The sequence below is a fragment of the Kryptolebias marmoratus genome, linkage group LG22 (genome assembly GCF_001649575.2).
Source record: "Kryptolebias marmoratus isolate JLee-2015 linkage group LG22, ASM164957v2, whole genome shotgun sequence".
NCBI lineage: Eukaryota > Metazoa > Chordata > Actinopteri > Cyprinodontiformes > Rivulidae > Kryptolebias > Kryptolebias marmoratus.
This window is the reverse complement of record NC_051451.1, coordinates 17,834,539-17,856,084: the sequence shown is the minus strand read 5'-3', so window position 1 is coordinate 17,856,084 and position 21,546 is coordinate 17,834,539. Positions and strand designations below refer to the sequence as shown.

Genomic DNA, 21,546 nt, shown 5'->3' with positions numbered 1-21,546 from the left:
CGGGGGACACCGTGGACAGGACCTAAGTCCATCACAGGGACACATAGAGACAAAAAAACATTCACACTCACCCCTAGGGACTATTTTAGAGTTACCAATAAACCTAACATGCATGTTTTTGGTGTGTGGGAAGAAACCAGAGTACACCCACGTGTGAACAGGGAGAACATGCCAACTCCACCCAGAAAGGCCCCGGGCTAGGATGCAATCCTGTCACCTTCTTGCTGGGAGGTGGCAGACAGCTCTAACCACTACGTCGCTGTGCCAACCTGGAAACCTTGATCATTTTTAAAAATAATTATTTCTAAAATCTTTCATTTAAGTTCTGACTAGTAATTTTGAAATGTTATTACTGATAAGTAATTTGAAACTGGAAAGTTTTGATTAGTCCTGCCAAAGTTTGCAGGAGACCTGCCTGAAACCATCAACATGTATTATAATAATATAATAGTATTATCGTTTTTGATGGCTGAAACCCTTTGAATTGAAACCATGTGAAAACAGATTATCTATGACAAGTTTGATATGTTTTGCTGTTGGCGGAGCATAAGTGGTAAACTATGTTGCAAAGATTTTTAATAACCTGACTACTTACTGGTGACAAAATGGCACCTTGTTCCAGCATCAAAAACTTTAGGACTTCAAGACAAATGTGTTAGAAATTGTTCCAAATATCTTTATTGACACATTTTAAATAAAACAATTAAAAAGACATAAATATTACAATTCTGAAATAAAAAACAAACAAACAATTAGCTAAAACAGTCTTATTTCTACAGTATCAAATCTGAACCTTGTAAATAAAATAGAAATACAAACAGTAATGTCCCAGATTTACACTTACACTATCAAAGACATCTGAAGTGTTTTTTTTAACGACACTCACGGGATTCTAAAAGCCTGAGGAAATGTTACAACTGCAATTATATTCACAATTATAAACCTAACCACAAATTTTTACCAGCTCTATGCCAAGTTTTGTGCATATAAAAGTTACTAGTACATAGGGCTTTACAAACTAGGACTAATAAAAAAAAAGTTTACTGAATTCACACACAAACCTGTGGACATTTGTGGACATGCATGTGCAGACACGTACAAAAATCACACAAACAAACACAAACACACAGAATATAATAATAATAATAACAATAATAATAAAGACCAGCTAGGACACACCGGATGACAGCAAGGTTATGATAATCACATGCTGCAAAGTGAATCAACATGCTTCAGATGGTGTAAATACAGTAAGTATGGTTTTGAATCTTCATCATCACTTAACATCCAGCTGATCCAGAAACTGAAGGTTGGGAAAAAAAACAACAAAATAAAACTCATCTTGTTAAAAATGAAAAATCAACTTCATGTACTTGATATTTAAAATACACATGAAAGCAAGGCTTTTGTCTTGATTCAACAGGCAGAATGTGATGACAGGCAATAACTGTTATTGATGCTTTGGTAACATACAGTACATAGTGGCTAAATTACTCTTTTAAAATACCAAAATAAAACCTCAATTTTTAGTGTTCATGACCATCAAAATAGGTTCCATACGTCATTTGATACAGCTATCTGTTACAGTAAAAAAAGATGATTTTATGTGCAGCTATTATTACTGTGGTATATTCTCATTTGTCAGTTTTCAGGATTTTCAGTTTTCTCACTGTATCATGTGATAACTTCACGTTTTCAGAGCTACAATTATACATAGGCAAAAAACAGTCTCTACACAAACGCACAAGAATTTGGAGTTTTAACAGCATTGTTCAGTTAACCTCGTAAAATGAGGTAATAATGAAGAAAAAAAAATCATCATAGGTATCAGAGTCAGACCTTCAAATCTATAAGTTGAACCTGAGAAATGCAGGCACAGAACAGAGGAAAGGCCTGTATTTCAAAAAATATGGCAGCAGAAATAAAGAAGATTACACCCGGCATAGTCTGAGAAAATAAAAAAAATTCTCCAAGAGGTGATTCAGGCATAATTCAGGGGCAGTCGGTGAGCAGCAGGCGAGGGAGCTGAGCTATCGTGGAAGGTGTTCATATTCAGGCCACAGAGGCAACTTTTTCACAGTTGCTGGTGTACTGAATGCCTGGTTTGCTAATCTCAGCGTCCTTCCTGTTCCAGCAGGGGAGGCTGAGAAAAGACAGAATGAATGCTCCCAACAGAACGCAGCTCCCACTGAAGTAGAACGCCAAGTCATACGACTGTGTCCAGTCAAAGAACCACCCTGGAAAGTGAAGAGAACAAACATGGTTAGCACAGTCAGTACAGCTTTTTTTTGTAGATAAAAAAATGTCAAGCTGGCTCCTACTGAAGTCAACATTAGTTTACCAACTTATTTGATGTGGTACATGTCCTGGCCTTACAACTGACTTTAAGATCATTGTTTTATGGCTTGAAAAATGAGAACAAAAACAAGCCTCTTACCTACAACAGGGGGTCCAAGCATGATCCCAAACCCCCCAAAGAACATGAGGATGCCGTGGGCTTGTGTCAGTCTGTCCAAGCCAACGATCTTAGTGGTAATGTACGAAGTCAGAGACCAGTTTCCAGAGAAGAAACCAACGGTGGCAGTCAGAATCTGCAGTCCCAAATAACTTTTGGTGATAGGGATAAGCAGCAGCGCCGTACCTCCTGCGAACATTGTGAAGGCATACAAATAGATGCTGTTGATCCACCTGATGTCCACCAGGACACCCAGAGCTAGTTTGCCTATGCACGTGGCGATAGCCCCGATCGATACAAGAGGAATGATGCTAACTTCTTCAATGAGTCCTTCACTTTGTGCCACATCCTCGATAAAGAGGACTGGGGGAAATGCGCCCAGGCTGAACAGGAAGATGGCAATGCAGAAGGCCACCATGGATTGGTCCTGCAAGATCTCACACATCGAATTCATGTACGTGGAGTAAGCCTTCTGCTTCTTTTTGATTGCTTTCATAATGGCTGACCCAACCCGAGAGCCTTCTTTCTTCTCTGTCTGAATAGACAAGTCCTTGGCATCGATGGTGATGAGCAGCTCCTTCACTGAGAGAGCTTTCTCCTGAGTAGTTGTGGTTGTCCCCGTCGTGATCTTGAGATCATCCAAGGGTGGCTTCATAAAAAACTGCTCTTCTGTGTTGCGTTCCAAGGCAGCCTTCTGCTTGAGGTAGTACCCCGGCATGTCAAGGGCTCTCATGAAACCGGCGCAAGCCATGAGGTTTAGCGCTATGGCTCCAATGATGAGCAAGCAGCCGTCCAGTCCAAACAACACTATGAGCTCGTTCTGAGCAGTGGCATAGATGAATGCCCCAACACTTGTTCCTAAAAACGAAGAGAAGACAAGAAAAATTAGTGTTTATGTAATAAAAACAGACAAATTATTGCATTTTTTAAGCCAAAGTGCAGTTTATCTTTTAATTACATAAGAACAACATTAAATTGAAAAGTTTAAACACTGAAAAGGGTGAGTAGTTTCACTGCTAGTAGCAACCATCCTAACAAAGAGAACTTCTAACCTATAAAGCTAAAGTCAAATACCCCAAACCGTTACCATAGTGCTTTAATTTTCAGCTGGGCCAGAACTGGTAACAGGTCATCAGTCTCCATGTCTACCTTACAGACCATTCTAGATTTGCTACACTACAGATGTTTACCTTCGCTTCCTAAGGCTCCCAGCAACTCATACATGAGAGAAGGGAGCATGGAGAACAGGTGTGCGCCCAGAAATCACGGGGCAGAGGAAAGCGGGAATACCTGTGGTGACAATGCCGAGGGCCAGGCCGCGTCTCTTGTCAAAATACTGACAGGTGATTGTCAAGGTGGCTGCGTAAACGAGACCACAACCCAGGCCTAAAAACAGAAGGAAAGATGTATTCTGTTAGCCCTGCTGAAGTGAGTATAAGTACAGATGCACCAAATGCTCAGAATGTGATCTGAATCTGACAGGTTTCAGTTTGACTGCCTAGTTTGGGACTCAAAAATTCATGTATAAGAAGCTATTTTAAGGAAAATATGGATTTTCTCAGTAACATAATGGTTAATGTTGTCTTCTAGTGGCAGCTGCCACAAACAAAGAACTAACAAGCAGAAAACAGATGTAAATAATGGTTTAATGGTAAAATTAATAAACTGTTGATCTTTATGTGCTATAACAAAGAATTTAACAATCTAACAGTAAATGAGTAACTTTCTACCAATTATTATTTTGAACACAGATGCATTCTTTTTAAGTTATTTGTAGAAATAAAGGCCTGTTCCATCATATGGTGTTCCTTTGTGTTTTGAGGTATAAAAAAAAAAAGATGAAAACGGTAAGGGGATTTAATGTTGTTTGTAAAGACGTAATACTAGTTTTTTTTAAGATTAACTTTATTTGTATAAATACTGCATTTTATTGATCTGGAGCATTTTGTTTTGAAGTTTGTAAATGTATTATTACACAACAACAGAAGGACATATTTTGTTATTCTATACGGGAGATGGGGGCGTGGGACTGGCAAACTGGGAAGTCAAAGCTTAACAAAACACAAAAACTGGAATTGGCAAAGAGAACTACAATTGGTGTGTCTCTGGGTACGATTTAAAAAATGCAACAAAAACAGAGTGTCACAGCATTGAAAAATGCCATTTGTTTAATACATATTATATACATATGTATGAATTAATGCTTTCTTTTTTTGTGTGTATGAGCTTGCCAGTAAGTACATGTGTAAGTTAAAAGGCCACTGTGCGTTAAGACTGCTCACTTAGCAAAACAGGTAATATGATGAGCAGTAAACAAGCTTTTTCAGCTCCAGTCAGCTCCAGTCAGCTACCCTAAGGGCATGTCTAAAAATAAACCACTTTCTTCAAATATGTATATCCTTCCTTCGCCAGCGACCCCTGCATGATAGGTAGTGCAAATGGTGACGGGGTTCATGAGAATTAAGCACGGCTGGACGGTCATTTAATACGCGGTAACAGGTGGTGCTGAGTCCATGCATGACCACCGGTGAGGGCAGAAAGGCAGTAAAAGCCCAAACGGGAATCAGGCTAAGCCATTATATGTTATTTTCCTTTCAACAACCCAGTCAACAATGTCAAACAAAGGAGGCAATGTTAATGGATGTCTTGTCTACATAGATTCAGCTCCAGTGGTATTCATTAACTAGTAATTAAAGGTACAGTCTTTTACAGTACAGTTTTGATGTTATATAACAGTATATGACATGTACTCTTGATTGTTTTCAGTGAATATACAATATGGTCCAGGATTCACGACCCACGTAACCAGAGAATCGTAAAGCAAATGTTTTATTATGCACCAATAACATCCAAATTCACACAAGTATGTCTCCAGACTGGTATTATTTCTGTCCATGTTTAGAATATATTTACATACAGAAGGATGTCCTCCACCTTCATGATTTAGAGAGTCCTTACCGACAACAATCCCATAGGAAAAGATGAGGAACTGGACATTTGGAGCGAAGGCGCTGAGCATCAGGCCGCCCGCCACCATCACGCCACTGAAGATGGTCACAGGACGCGCTCCAAAGTTGTCTACACAGGCACTGCAGACAGGACCTGAGGGAGAAGGGAGAGAAGAGAGACAGAAGGAAAATGTCAGGGTCAGAGGAACAAAAATATCAAGTTATTAAAGGATGGCCATGTACATGCTGCTTCATGTTTTCATTTTAAAGACTTTCTGAGAAAAGCAAAGTCATCCTGACAAAGAGCTGCTGCCTGGGACTCTGACACTGTCACATCACATTAGGTTCAGATATTTTTCTCCAAAAAGGTGTACCGAAATATAACTCAGAAACCAGCTTTATAGTTGAACATCAGCTTCTTTAATTTTGTTTTTTATTGATTTTAAGGTGAAAATTAAGTTATTCCACATTGTCAGGTAATCTGCAGCCCTCATGACAATACTGGGTGTAACTGTGTAAAAGTTGATTTGTTTGGACCTTCTCTGATTACAGCTTATACCCTGCGGTTGTTCGACTCGTGCCTCTGCACTGAACTCTTTCCCTGTAAGACCCTGATTTCTTTCCGCGTACTGTGGGGAGACCCTGCTGTTATCCAGCAGGAACTGCAGCACAGCAGCCAGCTCACAGCAGGGACACGTGTTCAGGACGAGACTGGGGCCTGGAGCCAAATCTGTCCAGTCGTGATTTTCATCTTACTACTTTTTTGAGAAAAACGGCCACCAGCCAGGCTAAAAGGCAAAGCCCTGCCTCAGACTGAAATGTCAACTAAAGTGACGGGTTTGCTCCAGTTTGTCGACACTCTTGGAGGTACAGATTGTACACCAGACATTGGGAAAAAGTTTATTTTCAGTCGTTTTGGCGTTAACAGTCCCTCATAGTTTGATCCTTTTTGCCATTACTTTTCTTTTTTGCATTGGTTTATCTAAAAAATAAAAAAAGAATAAAAACAATGCAATAATTTCTAATTTTCTCCCTCAGTGAAGGGGTTAAGGGCTAAGTGATCCTCCTACATTCATGGCGTAGATGACTTGCACTTGCTTCGCTCTCGTAGAAAAAAAAAATCAATATTAGCAACTCTGCTCAGGGAGACCCAAAGTGCCTGTATTCATGAAGCGACTCTCCATCTGTTGATGCACCGCAGTAAGCAAACTGTTTTTATATTCATCAGTGGTAGTTTAGTTGCTCCTTTACATTGCATCTATTATTCAGACTTTGGACAACTGTTGTGTCTCCTGTTATCAGCTGCATCATGCGTGTTTATGGCATGGAGGGAACTGGTTGAACAGGTGTAAAGGTGAATGTTTGGAGTTCAACATTTAGTACCTCAGCTGCACATTTCAGCAAATTAGGAGTCATTATGACAGCAGCGCTAATGTGCTGTTTAGAATTTAAAAAACAAAAATGCCACAGAAATAAAAAGTGAAGAACTGCACAATTTTTTCCTAATTTACATTAAATGCTGTCAAAATGATTGCCCCTGTTCTTTAGCGTGGCTGCTGCAGTGAAATGTGGACTTGCGCTGACGTTGACCGTGCTACTTACTGGCTATTAATCCCACTCCAGCCACAAGAGAGCCCACCCAGGCGGTCATGCCCTTGCCCTCCTGGTAGGTGTGCAGCCACTCGGGGTACAGGATGCCGACGGACTGCGGCGAGCCGTAGGCCAGGAGCTGGGCCATAAAGGATGCCGCGACGATCACCCATCCCCAGCCTCCGTCCTGGATTTTAGTGGACGAAGTCATGGTACTGATGTCGTTCGTGCCAATCGGGGATCTGTTACAGCTTTGACTGAGGAGAAGATCCTGTAAAGAACAAGAGAAGAAAACACTGCGTATAAGAAAAACACTCCAAAAGGGTGTCATTTAAACACATATACATATACTGATTTCTTACTCCTAGCCTTGATGTAGCTGCTGCAACACCTGGCCTGGGCAGTCACCTGTGTGTCCGGTCCTGAGCTCCAAGTGACTGGAACTTACTCACAGCCAGCTGCCCCTATTTAATCCTTTTTTTCCCCCCATAACCACACCTTGTTGGAGGAGGAGAAAGTGAGGCAGCCTGATATGCTGCCGAGTGTCCCCCTACTGCATCTTTAATCTGCCTCCTCCATGATTCAGTTCTAGCATGAACACGGGAGAGAGCTGAAGTTTGGCCGGACACTTTATAAATTATTTGAGGCCCCATCACTGCAGCGCCACGGATGGAGCCATGTTGCTTCTGATGCAAATCTAGGGACTAAAAAGTTGATCCAATGCCCATTTTGAAGCAGATTTTAAGCCAGAAAACACAAAAATGTTAATTATTAGACGAAAACAACACACACACAAAATGATATATATTTTGAAGATAACCAGCCTGCTCTCATGACTGGATATTTACCGACAACATAAACCTGTATGTTTTGGGTGTTTGTTTGTTTTCCTCATATGTTGGGACTATTTTACCCAAGCACAAGTCCTTGTTATTTTGTTAAGTAAGAAGGAAAAAAAAGATAACAAAAACAAATAAAACAAACGCGGCACTCACCTGCGCATCTACAACAACAGCAGCGGCAGCAGCCAGCGCCTGACGAGCTGCGCGCTCTGCGGGAACTTTTTCATGGACCAAAAAAAAAAAACCCAAAACAATCTCCTCTAAGAAAATCTTTAGAAGAAATGACATCCACGACAAAGCATCGAGTCTGCCTTTGCCTGGAGAGTCTGTGAGGTCTGTGCGTGTGAGAGGGGAAAACGCTCCGCATCAACTGTGCGCGCTCATTGTGTGTTTGGTACTGCTTTGTAGCCGGCGACACAAACCGGTTCAAAGCTGTTCTTGCTGGTCCAGCAGCAGCAGCAGCAGCAGCAGCAGCAGCGGCAGCGGCAGCGGCGGCGGCGGAGGAAGCGGCGCTTCCTCCTCCCGCGCGCCTGCCTGGAGCGCAGCGCGCAGCACGCAGCACGCAGGCTCGGTGTCTCTCCGCAAAATACTCTCTGCCTCCCCGTGTCGACTTTTTATTATTATAATAATTATTATTAACTCCTCTATAAATCTGTCAGAACGAGAGGGGGATAGGTGGAAAGCCGAACACGAGCGTGCGCGTGCATAAGCAAAAATCACATGCGGAAATACTTCTTTTTTCTCTCTCTTTTTTATGTTTTTTACCTGTTGGGGTAGATGACCCCCCCCCCCGACACAAAAGATTTGTTTGGTTCTTTCTGTTCTTATGACGGCCCCTCCTCATTCAAATAAGCTGCACTGGAAGGGTTAAAGTGAGCCCCCCATATAAGGGAACCATCTAAACTTTGAAAAAAAAAAATCAAACTTTTATCTCTTATGACTCGTGTCATCAACCCTGGAAGCCTAGAGGGAAAGATCTGGCGTTCCAGGAATGGGTGCTGGTGGTGACTGAGCTCCTTCTCTCGAGTAACATTGTTCATGTTGCCATCAGTCCAGTCTGAACCGGTTGATGGATGGCAATAATAGCACCACGTTGCATCAGCGGGGCGCACTACCAGGAATCGTCTCCTTGCTGGCGGGGTTGGAGGCAAGAAAATAAGGCATAACGCTCTTAAATGAAGTTATAATCAGTGTTCCGATCAATAAATGTGCACATCATATATATATATATATATATATATATATATATATATATATATATATTATGCAAGCTTGGCCAATACAACATAAAAAGATAAGAGTGAAACAAAAGCAGGCGGCAGCACTTAGACAGTCTACCATAAACAGCCTGATAAGGCTCTTAGAGGAAATGAGAGAGGTGACTCCAGGATAATATTTATTAACAGACAAGAACACAAAGGGCAACGTGTGTTAGCATGTTTTAATGACCTATAAAGATTGGGATATACAGAATGGGGAAAGAGAAAACAGATGAAAAGCTCCACCTTCTCCCTCCTCCTCATTTCATTACTTCCTGATCTGATTTATGAAGGTTTAATTTAAGAAAATTGCTTCACTTTCTCTCATCCTGCTCATTCAAAGTCCAGAAGTGATCGAATTAGAGCTAACATAGCCTCCAGTTTGTAATTCCTCCTTAGTGAAATGTGAGAGGTTTTCTTCGTTGTCACACTGCAGAAGCAGCATCATAAAGTTATGTCACCGAAGTCATAGGCTCTATTTTTAAAACCTCGGGTCACTGGAATTGTGGTTGTAAAAGTGATACCGAAAGAAAACAAACGTAGAAAAGGAGACGTGTAAGACTAAAAGGAAGACAAACAGAAAATATGTGTGAAAAATAAAAAAAATGAAGGAAGAGAGTAGAGGCAAGGAGGGTTTTCACACTGTACTTAGGGCTGCTCGTGCTTTTTCCCATAAGGTAGACTGTCAGGAAGGGTGTTACGGAAAAGATTTAGGCTCCATAATCCCCAGTTAATTGTACTTTAGACTGGGATTACACTGACATCCTGCTCCAGACCAGTTTCAGCTAGATGCAGTGCATGTGGAGGACAGTGGGTAAGAATCTGAGTCAAGTTTGGAAAGTAGATTATTAACTAATGCTGGAATTAATGTCAGTTAATAACCTTCATGGACTATTAACTCAGCAGGATTATTGTGGCATTTGGGCTTTCAGTTTAGGAAAAAAGAAACGCATATTTTGGCTTTTACTCCAATTTTCATATTAACAAAAGTGTTGGAATTTATTAATTAGGCACACGAGGGCATACGTAAAGTATATTTTTAAAAACTGCTACAACTGTATGCCATGTTTTAATCCTGTTTACTGTGATGAGTTTTTTTTTAACAAAAATTTTATAGAAAGCTTACAGGCCAATTAAATCTTAAACCTTATAAAATAAAATACACAGTCAATTCTAATCGAATAACAGTTCAGTTTAACTCAGTTATGTAAGTACCATCCAGTTCATGTCAAAGTAATTGAACTCTGTCTATTGAAGTGAATGGAATTCAATAGATGAAACTTCATAAAACATCTGTATTGAAGTGAATTTAAATCTGCTTTCTGCTGCTCTGACTTTTAATTAGAATTAGTGATTCATAAATAAACTAAATATAACTGAATTTGATTTGACTATGTATTTGGACACAAATGTATTTCTTTATTTTTCTGTAAAGTGCCTTGGGGTGACCTTTGTTGTGAAGTGGCACCATACCAGCTAAACTGAAGTATTATTATTTTATGCATTTAACCTTAAATACAGACCAGTTCTGTCCAAATATAATCCAGTTCAAGTTAACAAGAATATCATAAAATGGCCAATTTGTGAGTACTGGTCTAGGTTACAAAAAGATTCATATCTAATTACAGTCAGATTGCGTCAAGTCTTCACTTTGACACAATCTTCCATCCTGAGCAGCACATTGGTGACAGCAGAAAGGAAGGAACCCCATTTCAACAGGAAGAAAGTCCAGCAGAACCAGAACCAGGCTCGGGATGGGCGGCCATCTGCCTCGACCAGCTGGGGTTTGAAAGGACAGGGGAGAGACGCGGACAAACACAGAAGGACCGGTCCAGGTGTGGTTTCTATGGGAAGGAAAACACATGTTAATGACATCAGTAATTACAAATACAAACATGGAGAGCAGAGAGAGTGAAGACAGCAGCAGAGTGAGGAAATGTGGTCAGCTTGTCCTCCAACATCATAACCTTAAAGCAGCATCACTAAAGAACAGCTCAGGAAACCCAAGACAGCTCTAACTGTAGGGTTTTTATCACAAAGGGAAGTCTTATAGGCTAGTCTTAAAAGTTGACAGAGTGTCAGCCTCACTGACAGAAACGGGAAGTTGGTTACACAAGAGAGTAGCCTGAGAACTAAAACTCTAGGAACCACAAGTAAACCTTCCGTTTGTTAGAAAGACATGGAACAACAAAATCTTTATTATAAGATGGAGCTTGGTTGTTGCATTAAAGCTACACTTTGATAGAATTCTTAAAATTCTTAATTTGCATGGGGGCAGCAGGTGAATATGGGAAAGAGAGCTCCCTTTTGATAGACAACACATAAATATAAGAAATGCATGCAATGGAAAAGAAAAAAAAATAGAATTATAGCAATAATGGCATATAGTATACATACTTGAAGAGTTAAATAAACACTCTTAAACTGTGAAATTAACCAGGAAGTATAGATGGAGTTCCTCAAGGATCTATTTTAGGGAACCAAATAACTTTTAATGTGATATTTTTTTTTCTTCAAAAAAATGAACAAAATATACATGTAGTAACTTTATAGACAATTGATTTGTTTTTAGACAGGGGAAGTTGGCCTATATAGTATGAATACCAAATTTGAAACTGTCTAGGCTTTAATGATTTAATTTTATTTTTCAATTGCAATTACTTAACATTAAAACAGACATCTCACATATAAAAACATTTGACGAGGTTTAAACTATAAATCAATTGTGTGAGTACCCAATCAGAATTTAGTATCAGTATGATAATTTGGTGTGAAACCGGAAAGGGTCATAAAGCCACATTTAGAGCTCTGATGGACTTTGACTAAAGAATCCATATAGATATATTTTGATATAAAAAGCCTTTTATGATCTTGCAATGTAATAAAAAACAATGCTCGTGATCATTTTGTTCTACTCCATTGAGCCTCTGCATACACAAATTCCCAGCGGTTAAAACGAGCTGCTGTGATGTTCTGAAAATTCTTTTTGTTTGGCACTTTTGAGACACCCGAGAAGCCGCGGCCCGCTGTTCTTTCCCGTAAGAGGCTTGGCAGGTGTAGGCGCGCGGAGCCACCCCACGGTCTGGATAAATCTCTCTTGGTTCAGCAGCCTGGTTTCAGAGAGCTGCCGAGGTGAAAAGGCCACTCTGGTACCCTGCGAGGCCACCCGAGCCTCCAGCCAAGATTCCTGCTTGGATTAGGTCAAATTGCTGAGACAACACTACGACACAATAAGAAAACGCAGGGCAGAGGAGACATCTTACTTGTATCCAAACTCCCAGAAACTCCTTAGACAAAGATATACTTGTGCCGCACACAGAAATGAGGAGCATGTTTTGATTCTGGCGAGCTTAAACAGTGTGTAAATGAGCTTGGGTTTCCTGTCGTGACCTAATGGAAGCCTAATGTGTTTCATAGGCTCTCGTTTTTGTCCTGTTCTCCTCCCACCTGCTGTTATTGCACCCACATTACAAAGGTTCACTATGTTAAATGATCCTGGAATGATTGATCTATGGAAACCACTCCTCTGGTGTTCAGCCAGTTAGAACCGGTTGACTAAATAAAAAAAAAACATACTAGCACTCCATGGAACTGTAGTGAGAGGACACCACATGACTTGGTTAAGTAACAGATTAATATCAAAGGGAAATTGATTTATTTCAGTTTTCAGCAGGCGGCATGGAGGGGGAATGCCAGTCTGCCGCTCACCACATCGGTCCACAGTGAATTAGAGCCGAGCAAATCTCATGTTACACTCAGTTCACCGAACATGTGACCATGGGTGACAGGTTTCTGCTTTACTCTACTACACAATCTCCCTGATTACTGCATTTAAACTCCCTTAGTTTCACCATTTCAAAAAAAAAAAAAAAAAAAATCCCAACCCACACAGGATTGTGACTGGGTAAAACTCAAAACACAAAGAATCCAAAGATGGAGTGTTATAATTAAATTTAACTGAATCATGTTTTGACCTGCTGATGATTACTTAAGAATATTTAGGAATTAGGTTAAGAAAGCTATTAAAGCTTTTAAAAATATGCCAAAATACTTTGCCATCCTCTTTAGCTGGAACCAGCCAAGGCAGAAAAATTACCCTGGTAGAGCTGAAAATCCACTAAATCTGTGTTAGATATTAAAGCAACACAATTTATTCTTGTCTGTTACGTTTCTGGTCATTATCCTCCCAAAACATAACAATGCAACTAATCCATTATACTTGATTTTACAGAATAAGTGTCAACATGAGACTATATAGTGTAGTATAAAATCTGATGTTATTCCAAGTTTCTTTCAGAAAATAATGTAATGTATCAAACCACTTTTGAGAAAGTTCAATAAAGTCATTAAACCCTGGCAGCAATAAGTCCTAACTAGAGTCATAAAATACTCACCTGTTGTAAATCGAATCAAAGCAAAAATGTCTCCTCCCTACATCTATGCATATGTGACACATCAGGAAAAAAAAGAAGTTCCCATATAAAAGTAACTATTCTTTTTTAACCACCTCAGGTTAGGAGCTTTGACGGTGCGATTTATTTAAGGCACAAACATTTTCCATCCATTACTGTTACGTTGTACTGCAAGATATAACTTTCAGAATGAAACATTACAATAAGGCCAAGTACAAAAGAGTGAGAGAGAGAAAGAGAAAAAAAAATCAAATGGAAACCTGTGCGAATCGTAGGATCCATTAAATTAAATCCGTGCATAAAAATCACAGCATCTTGTCAGGCAAATATAATATGAATGACAAACTGTCACTTGGTACGAGTGGGTAGCAAGTGTCCATAAAACTGACAATTAAAAGCAGGAGTTGTCATGTCAAGAGCTTTAATCATACATAGAAATTTAGTTGAACAGTACCATTCAATTAGAATGTTTTAGCAGTATGTATATTTAGTGTGAAGAGCATTATTTTTTTTTCTGATGAATAATATCCATTAGGATGATAGAAGCTTTCAGAAATACACCAGAAAGAGAAATCAGAGAAACGACCGAGTACATGACTAAGCTGTAACACCTCAGAATATAGTTTTAAACACCTCAAAAGGCGGTTTATGTACCAGTGTCCATCCTCAATGCTTTTTTTCCTTCTCATTTTAACTAAGAATCAGCACAACCTCGAATGCTTTCTGAAACTAAAACTGTGCCGCAAGCTCTGTTTGGTCAATGCCCTATAACGGAGAAACTCTAAGCAGTCTTCCATGACACTTGAAGTAGACCTAATCAAAGCCACAAAAAACTCGGGGTCATAATGAATTGCTGACACTGCTTAAAAGACAAAATGGTGAGCTGGAGTGAATGACATTACTGCTATCAAGCATCATAGTATAGGCTTGAAACCAAAACAAAAACAAACAAACAAAAAATAAAAGACCTTTCTGTTTATTTTTCTAGCAGTTGATCCATCCTTTGATTCAAACGTCCAACCTATAGTAAAACACCACCATGAAACATACTAACTGTGCCGTTTGTGCTATCTTAGAAGCGCTACAACAATTCAAACCAACTAGTCCCAAGCAAAGGAAAAAAAAACAAAAAAAAAATTTTCAAGACAAAAGGTGGAACAAATTATCCTACAAATCCCAGAAGCAATTATTTTAAAGTCCATCTTTTCCTTTTAAGAGAAGTAACGCCACATGTGGATTTGGCAGGCAGCTACCATCACCAAGGCTGAGTCGCCATCTTGTTTCGTTTCCCCTCTAGAACTTCTGAAGCTGCGTCTTTTGTGGACTTTGTTAAGAGTAAGAAACTTCACTTCCAGAGCTGGTAATGACGGAAGTTGCTGCGGTAGCATCGTGGCATTCGGCGCGCACAACCATGCGCGGAAACGGAAAACCGTGTGTGGCGTTAAGGCTGGGAGGGAGGCTGCTGTGGTGGCGCGGCTGCTGCTGCGTGCTGTGACATGGCTGCTGGGGAGGACATTGACTGAACCATGGGCTGAGCTGGTGGGGGGAGTGGAGGCTGAGCCTGTTGGGCCCCTGAGTGCGTGTTGGGAGAGGGTGGAGGAGTCGGACGTTTGAATTTGTCAGGACTGGTGCTTCTTCTTGGTGAGGGCCGCTGAGAGAAAGACAGAGAGAGAAAAAAATCAACCTAATCATGAACAACAAAGATGGCAGCTTTATAAACATTTCATGCAAATATCTGAGCCTGCACAAAAATATGCTGTTGCATTTTTTAAAGATTCAAACTTAGTTTTACGTGAAAAAGGTAATAAAGTACATTTGAAAAACGTGTGGTGACAAGCGTATCGTTTGTAGGTTGGTGTTTCCAGAGAGGCAAACCACGAAAAGGAAAATAATGCGAATGGCAACATTTCTTGTCTTTTATGCTTCCATCGCTGAGCCAATGGATAGAATAAAAAGGGGGTTAAAGAAGAAAAAAAAAATCTGTCTGGGGTCTGAACTTGCAGAGAGGGTTATTTCAAGATTTAACTCCTGGGTAGGCTAAAGACGTGGACGTTCAGAGATGGAAAGGATTAACGTGAGCAACAACTAGAGCCAAATGAATATTTTGTTACCAAATACTGGAAAGAAATGTTTAACAAAAGAAAGCTGCAATGGAAAGGATTAGATTTGTTCTGCATAATTATCTTTTTTCCCCCATAGATAACTTGTTTTTGTTTGTTTGTTGTAAATGTAATAAATGTAGCCGCTTTTAAAGAGTTTTAACAGTAAAAGTAAAAAAACAAACAAAAAACAAACCCCATTCAGTGAACAATCCAGGTTTGGTGAGGAAAAGTCTGACGGACTGCTTAGATTAGAATCTCTTTTCCTTTTTGCTTTGTAATTATCCATCAGCTGTATTATGGTTCACTTCAAATACTGTAGAAATGAGCTTTTAAAGCTCTACAAGAATTTTGTCTGGACTAAAAAAAAAATCCAACTTATTAGTGGGATCATTTTTTAAACCACCTGAAAGTAAAACAACAACAACAACCTATATCATTTGTTTTTGTGTTATCATAAACAGAAGTAGCAATAAATTGTAAATTTATTTTTGGAGTATTAATCAAAACTAGCTGGTTGAGATGTTCTTTGGGGTTTTTATTTGCAGTGTTGTGTGTTGAATAACCTGGGTCAGTTCAACACCAAGACTTGTGCCTAGGAGTGAATTGCCATAAATGGCCCATGGCTGAAATGCATAAAGGGGAAATGGTAATATTTGAGAATAAAAGGATTTGTTTGGGGTTTTTTTTTGGAGGGTGGTTGCTGAGTGCTAGTTTGTGCCTGGTTGGTTTTAATGTGAGACTGCCAGACGAAGAACTGAAGGTTCCCTTCAAAAGAGGAAGGAAGGGAGGAACAAGTTGTCTCCTGAAATTTGGCTGCAAAACCAGCTAAAAAAAAACAGCTGAAAAGAGACATAATATACTGTAATCCTGTTGTATTTGGCCAAAGCATGTCAAACTTTTAAAACATCAGGAATCACTCCAAAATGGAGCAATGTCAAAACGGTTTTACAAGTGTAATTTCTAACAGTTTATTAATAATCAAATTATTCTAAGAAAAACTAAATCAATTCAGTACATTGTGTAACCACACTGATGTCAAAACAAGTTATTTTGGGTACATGAGCACAAAATCTGGATTTTTGTAAAAATATAATTAGACGTATAATTAACCAATCATACTAAGCAGCTGCTAATGATCAACATCTTAATGTGTAGGTTAAGACAGTCATTAACTGAAACAGAAAAAAACTGTGGAGGAGGCTTAAAACTAAGAGAGGTATGAGCTCTGCTGCCAAGTAGAGGTTATGAAGAACTGTTTTAATGTCACAGATCAGGCACCATGACAAGTTCTTTCCAGTTTCCACTTTTGGGAAACTGGACAGCCTTCGGAAGTTGGCGATTAGTCAACACTGTCTCCAGTTTCAAGCAGGACTCGTGTCAAAGGGATCTAAATTGTACGGAAATAGCAGCGTTCTCGCAAGGATGAGGGAGTGAGATGGTTTATGTTGTAACTGAGGTTTTAACGAAAGAGCAAAAAAAACCTGCCAGATCAGCAAAACGTTTTCCTTGTCGAGGGATTTTTTTTGTTGTTTTTTTAAAACCTGGTTTAATGTATAACAGCGGCCATCTAACACACTCAGCATCTTAGTTAAGAAACTTAAAACATCTAGACGTACTCTGGTCCAAATACAAGGTTATTGTACCAAAGTTCTCTAGGAGTGAAACTCTTGATTCCAATCCTATCTGTTGCATATGGTGTGTGTTTTTGAGATTCTTTTAGCAAATTACCTAAACTCTTGAAAAAAACAAAACCCATTCCCTTCACATACTGACCATGGTAAGGTTGGAAATAGTTGTTGTCTGCTCATTTTGATTGTCCGCACCTAAAAATTGTAACTAATCTTTTAACTCTTAAGAATAACAGTCTCTAAAAAGCTACCAGAAAAGAGGGTTACAGTAGGGAGGATGATTTCCAATCAAAGGGTTCGATCCCCCGTCCCTGCAGCATGCTGAGGTGTTCTTGGGAAAGACACTGAATTCCTCACTTCCTCCTATATGCTTATGCTTAATCAAGTGTATCTAATCAAGTGTCAGTCACTATAATTTGTTTCTCTGGTTACTTGATGGGATAGTATGGTCACTGTGACGTAAAGTTCTGTTAAATAATTACCAATAGTTAGTACCTTATCAGGTCTGACATCAGTCACAAAAGACAGGAAATAGAAAAAAGGAAGAGGTTTTCCTCCAGTTGTCAGGCTGGCCAAACAGGGGACTTTCAGGCTTAGAAAACAACTCTTTTTAAAAACCTCTCCACTTTTGGATGACACCTTTTGATTGCCGCAGTTTTCTCAACCAAACAACACCTGTCGTACTGAAGCTGCTCAGTCTTCTAGGAGTTATGCAGTTACGTAAACTTTAGGACTGACTGGACATGCTGATTAGATAGACCGATACGGCTGATAGGGTACCAACTACTGATAGCTATTTGGCAGAACTTCTCATAGAAAATGGCCATACTCGCCCTTTAAGGATGCATCCTTAAAGGGATGATGTTACTTACTGCTACAGCATGAGAGGAACTTCCATGGATGTGCAGGGCAGGGGTGTTGTAGTGGGAGATGGCAGCTCTGGACAGTGTTGCCGGAGGGGTGAAGCCAACTGTGTGAGTTCCATATGAGAGACCTGCAAGAGAAAACATGAGGAAAGATGCTTTCACTTAGAGGATAAAATATTTTTTTGCTTTGCTTCTCCTACAGTTGTTTAAGCGAACAATAGCCCTGCATCAGAAAAAAAAATGAAATATAAAAAAATAAATAAATAAAACAGGTCAAATCAGTCGTGTTTAGGAGCCATCTATGCTCTAAGTATTTATGCTATTTACTCAATGCACTTTACACTTTTTGATGTCATTTACGATGAGTTCTTTTCCTCTGAGACAAAATGTCTGCGTAATATAAAGAACAGGACAAGCACAAATTGTCAATGCAACCGTCCAACAAATGTTGCTGAACAATGAAAAAACAATCCGATAAATAGAAGTGCGTCCAAATTTCCACCCACTGGATTGTGTAAGGCCAATGCTATCAAGCTAGCGTTGGCCTGAACACAATACTCGACTGTGGTGACCTGAAATGAACTTTGAGACCGGCCTAAAAACAACGCTGAATCAGACAAAACCAGTACTGTAAGATAAATTAAGCAATGTGTTTTCTTAACTATAAACACTTGTAATTTATTGTTTGAAATATTTTTCCTTTCAAAATGTTCTCATCCAAATGTTGCACTAACAAATTCAGGATTAACAGTTTTAATTTCCAGTTGTAGCATGATAGCCAAGTGATATTGAAAGTGTTAGCGTGTTTTATTTATTAAGAAAGGTTAACTCATAAATGAACATCTGCAACAGATAAGACATAAAAAAACACCTAACAACCTTTGTAACAAAGATAAAAGTCATATCAACCGATATCAAAGGTGCGTTTTAATTGTCGTGTTGTACCTACCAGGTGATATAGGTCGACTGGAGCTGGGGGAGGGGGTGTAAGGGATGGGGCTGGAGACGGTCCTTGCACGCAAACCCTGTGCAGACATTTCATTGAAGTACCTGGAAAAATTTGATGAAATATGAAAATATTCTAATGCAACAAGCAAAAAATTACAAGATTTGTTATTAACATGAGATGTAAAAATCCTTTTTTACATTTTGTGGTTTGTTAAGGATGTCAAAAAGTGTTTGATTTTCAAATGTGAGGTAAACAGGAAGACATCTCGTGGGAAAAAAAAAAAAGATGTGATCACAGAAAAGAATTTTTCAAGTTGATGTTGTTACAGTACCACAAACCTACAACAAAACTCAGTTATGCTTCATGGTTTGTTTTAAATTAGGCCTATTTTCGTATTTCTGCCGCCAGGAAAAAGAGATATCCTTACGCTGACGAATGATATGACCTTAGCTTTCCCTTTCCAATGTTCCAGTTACCATGAGATAAATGGAAGCATGTGACCTAGAACTTATTGTTTTCCTTTCACTCAGTATCAGCATATCATGTTGGTGAGCCCTACAGTCTGTGTCATCAAATATATGTGCCGCACCCTTAAAGCTCAAAACACACATCTAAACTCAGTGCAGAAAATAAAAACAACTGAATTCTGGATACATTCAAAGAAATTGTATTTTTTTGTTTGTTTTTTTTAACTCAACAGCCGCCACAGAGGTTTTGCCAAAGACTACATCAGCAGTTTTGGATTCTTTATCACTCTTCCCACTTCTGAAAACTGAAGGTAATAAAACAAAGCAAAACAAGCTATTAGTAAGTTAATCGTTATACATCTTTTATGAACTCAATCCTTCCCGACTAATATAAGTAAGAAGATAGGAGTGTCTGAATGATGCTTTGATAACAAATCTAAGAGTGACCGAGTGTCTTGATTTCACAACAAAGAAGGGAATCTTTGTGCAACCTCTGTGCTTAAGTTATTTCAATACAGGAAAGTAAAAGACATATACCAAATTCAAACACTCTGTTTAAATTTTTTCTTTTAATGAACTCAGGTAGTCTTTAGTATGTACATGTTTATGATTTTTGAGAAAGTGAGTTCTTTTTAGCTGTGATCTAAATAAATGCTCCAACATCTGATAATTATGTAAAATAGGTAACAAATAAGAATGATGGATCATGGAACTAACCAAACAAACAAACAAAAAAAACACATGCATTGTCACCTTGCCACTCATTTTGAAAATCTGTCAAACACTAACAATGACAAGTATATGGAAGAACAAGTTTTATGTGTTAGGTACAGGGGTGGAAATTAAATTTTTTTTACCAGCCACTCAAATATTTTACCAGCCACTATTTTATGTTGTGACAAAAAGTTATTTCATATGATGATGATGGAGGTGGGTGGAAGCAGTTGTGGTGCCCTACAAGCTGAACAACACCTCTTTCTGGAAACTGCATGAAAATAACTAGACTTTTCTTATTTCTTTAAAATTTTATTTAAACCATTAAAAGATGTATATCTGTACATAAAAAATTCAGACAAGTGAAATTTATTTCTGTGGAGTGTTTTTGAAGTATTTTTTTTGTGCTTTTGTAAGTTTTTGTATGTAAGTTGTGATGTTTTTCAGACACTTGCTGCTTTTAATGCATAGATCTTTTTGTGCTACCTGCTTATATTTAACAGGTAGGATATTCTGATGAAGGAAGGGATTTTTGTGGTTTTAGAAAGGTTTTTGTCGGGGATATAAATTGTTCCGATGCTATGCCAAGCATAACTCCTAAGCTTCCACTTCAGTATCCAATGATATTTAACATTAACACGAACCGCTATAGTTTTCGGTTTTTAAACATGACGGTAGCAGTTTTTGATGGGTAGCACCGACCGTTAGACGTAGCTGTTTAGCCGTGCTACTGTAGGAAAATCTGACGAGGAAGCACAGATCGTCAGAACACCGGCCGTAGGCGCGAACGCACACTGACCGACGTCATGACGTCATTGATTTAGTTAAAAAACATTGTTTAACTTTCGGTTCTTCCCTCGACTACTCTTGAAAAACAGAAAATAAAATAGCTTCTCATCACAACACCTAATTGGTGTTAGACTGCATGTAATCTGTAGTGGATCGAGTGTATCATATGGGTTTGCAGTGAACTGTTGTAATATTTTTATTATTCAGGCGGTTTTCTCCGCCTGAAGTGGTATTTCGCTTTTATCTAAATAACATTCGGGTTGAATGTTATTTAGATCATTAATTATCCAACAACAATCAGTTAATTTACCAACAAGTTTTTAACTGTGTTTATTCCTCTCATCATGGACAACAAGTCCTGTGAATCTGGAGACATTTGTTCTTTTTCTGCAAAAGTTACAAGGGGGGAACCAAATATTTCAACCGTCTGAAATAATTGGTTCCCCCTCTAAAACACAGAACAAAAATAATTTACCAACTACTCCTTAACTGTGTTTATTCCTCTGTATTATGATATTATTAGCA

General features: G+C 39.0%; 2 protein-coding genes across 3 annotated transcripts in view; both read right to left on the bottom strand.

Annotated features, from left to right (window-relative positions):
• Window positions 1-662: 662 nt before the first annotated feature.
• slc16a9a (solute carrier family 16 member 9a) lies at window positions 663-8,203 on the bottom strand. 2 transcript variants are annotated; one of them, XM_017427404.3, is made up of 6 exons: window positions 7,989-8,203; window positions 7,006-7,264; window positions 5,414-5,557; window positions 3,746-3,841; window positions 2,438-3,313; window positions 663-2,237 (listed from the first exon to the last, which is right to left on the bottom strand). In XM_017427404.3, the coding sequence occupies exons 1-6, from the start codon at window positions 8,121-8,123 to the stop codon at window positions 2,053-2,055; spliced, it is 1,695 nt and encodes a 564-aa protein (XP_017282893.1). In that variant the 5' UTR covers window positions 8,124-8,203; the 3' UTR covers window positions 663-2,052. The 2 variants fall into 2 exon arrangements, with proteins under 2 accessions (XP_017282893.1, XP_017282901.1); XM_017427412.3 differs by lacking the exon at window positions 7,989-8,203 and adding an exon at window positions 7,356-7,489.
• A 5,404-nt stretch (window positions 8,204-13,607) lies between these two features.
• Window positions 13,608-21,546, bottom strand: part of LOC108242251 (coiled-coil domain-containing protein 6) — an 18,192-nt gene continuing 10,253 nt past the window's right edge. Inside the window, exons 7-9 of the mRNA XM_017426994.3 lie at window positions 19,052-19,152; window positions 18,109-18,230; window positions 13,608-15,157 (exon numbers count right to left, since the gene is read on the bottom strand). Of these exons, the coding sequence (XP_017282483.2) occupies window positions 14,948-15,157; window positions 18,109-18,230; window positions 19,052-19,152 (433 nt within the window). The 3' untranslated portion in view covers window positions 13,608-14,947. The remainder of the gene's footprint in view (window positions 15,158-18,108; window positions 18,231-19,051; window positions 19,153-21,546) is intronic.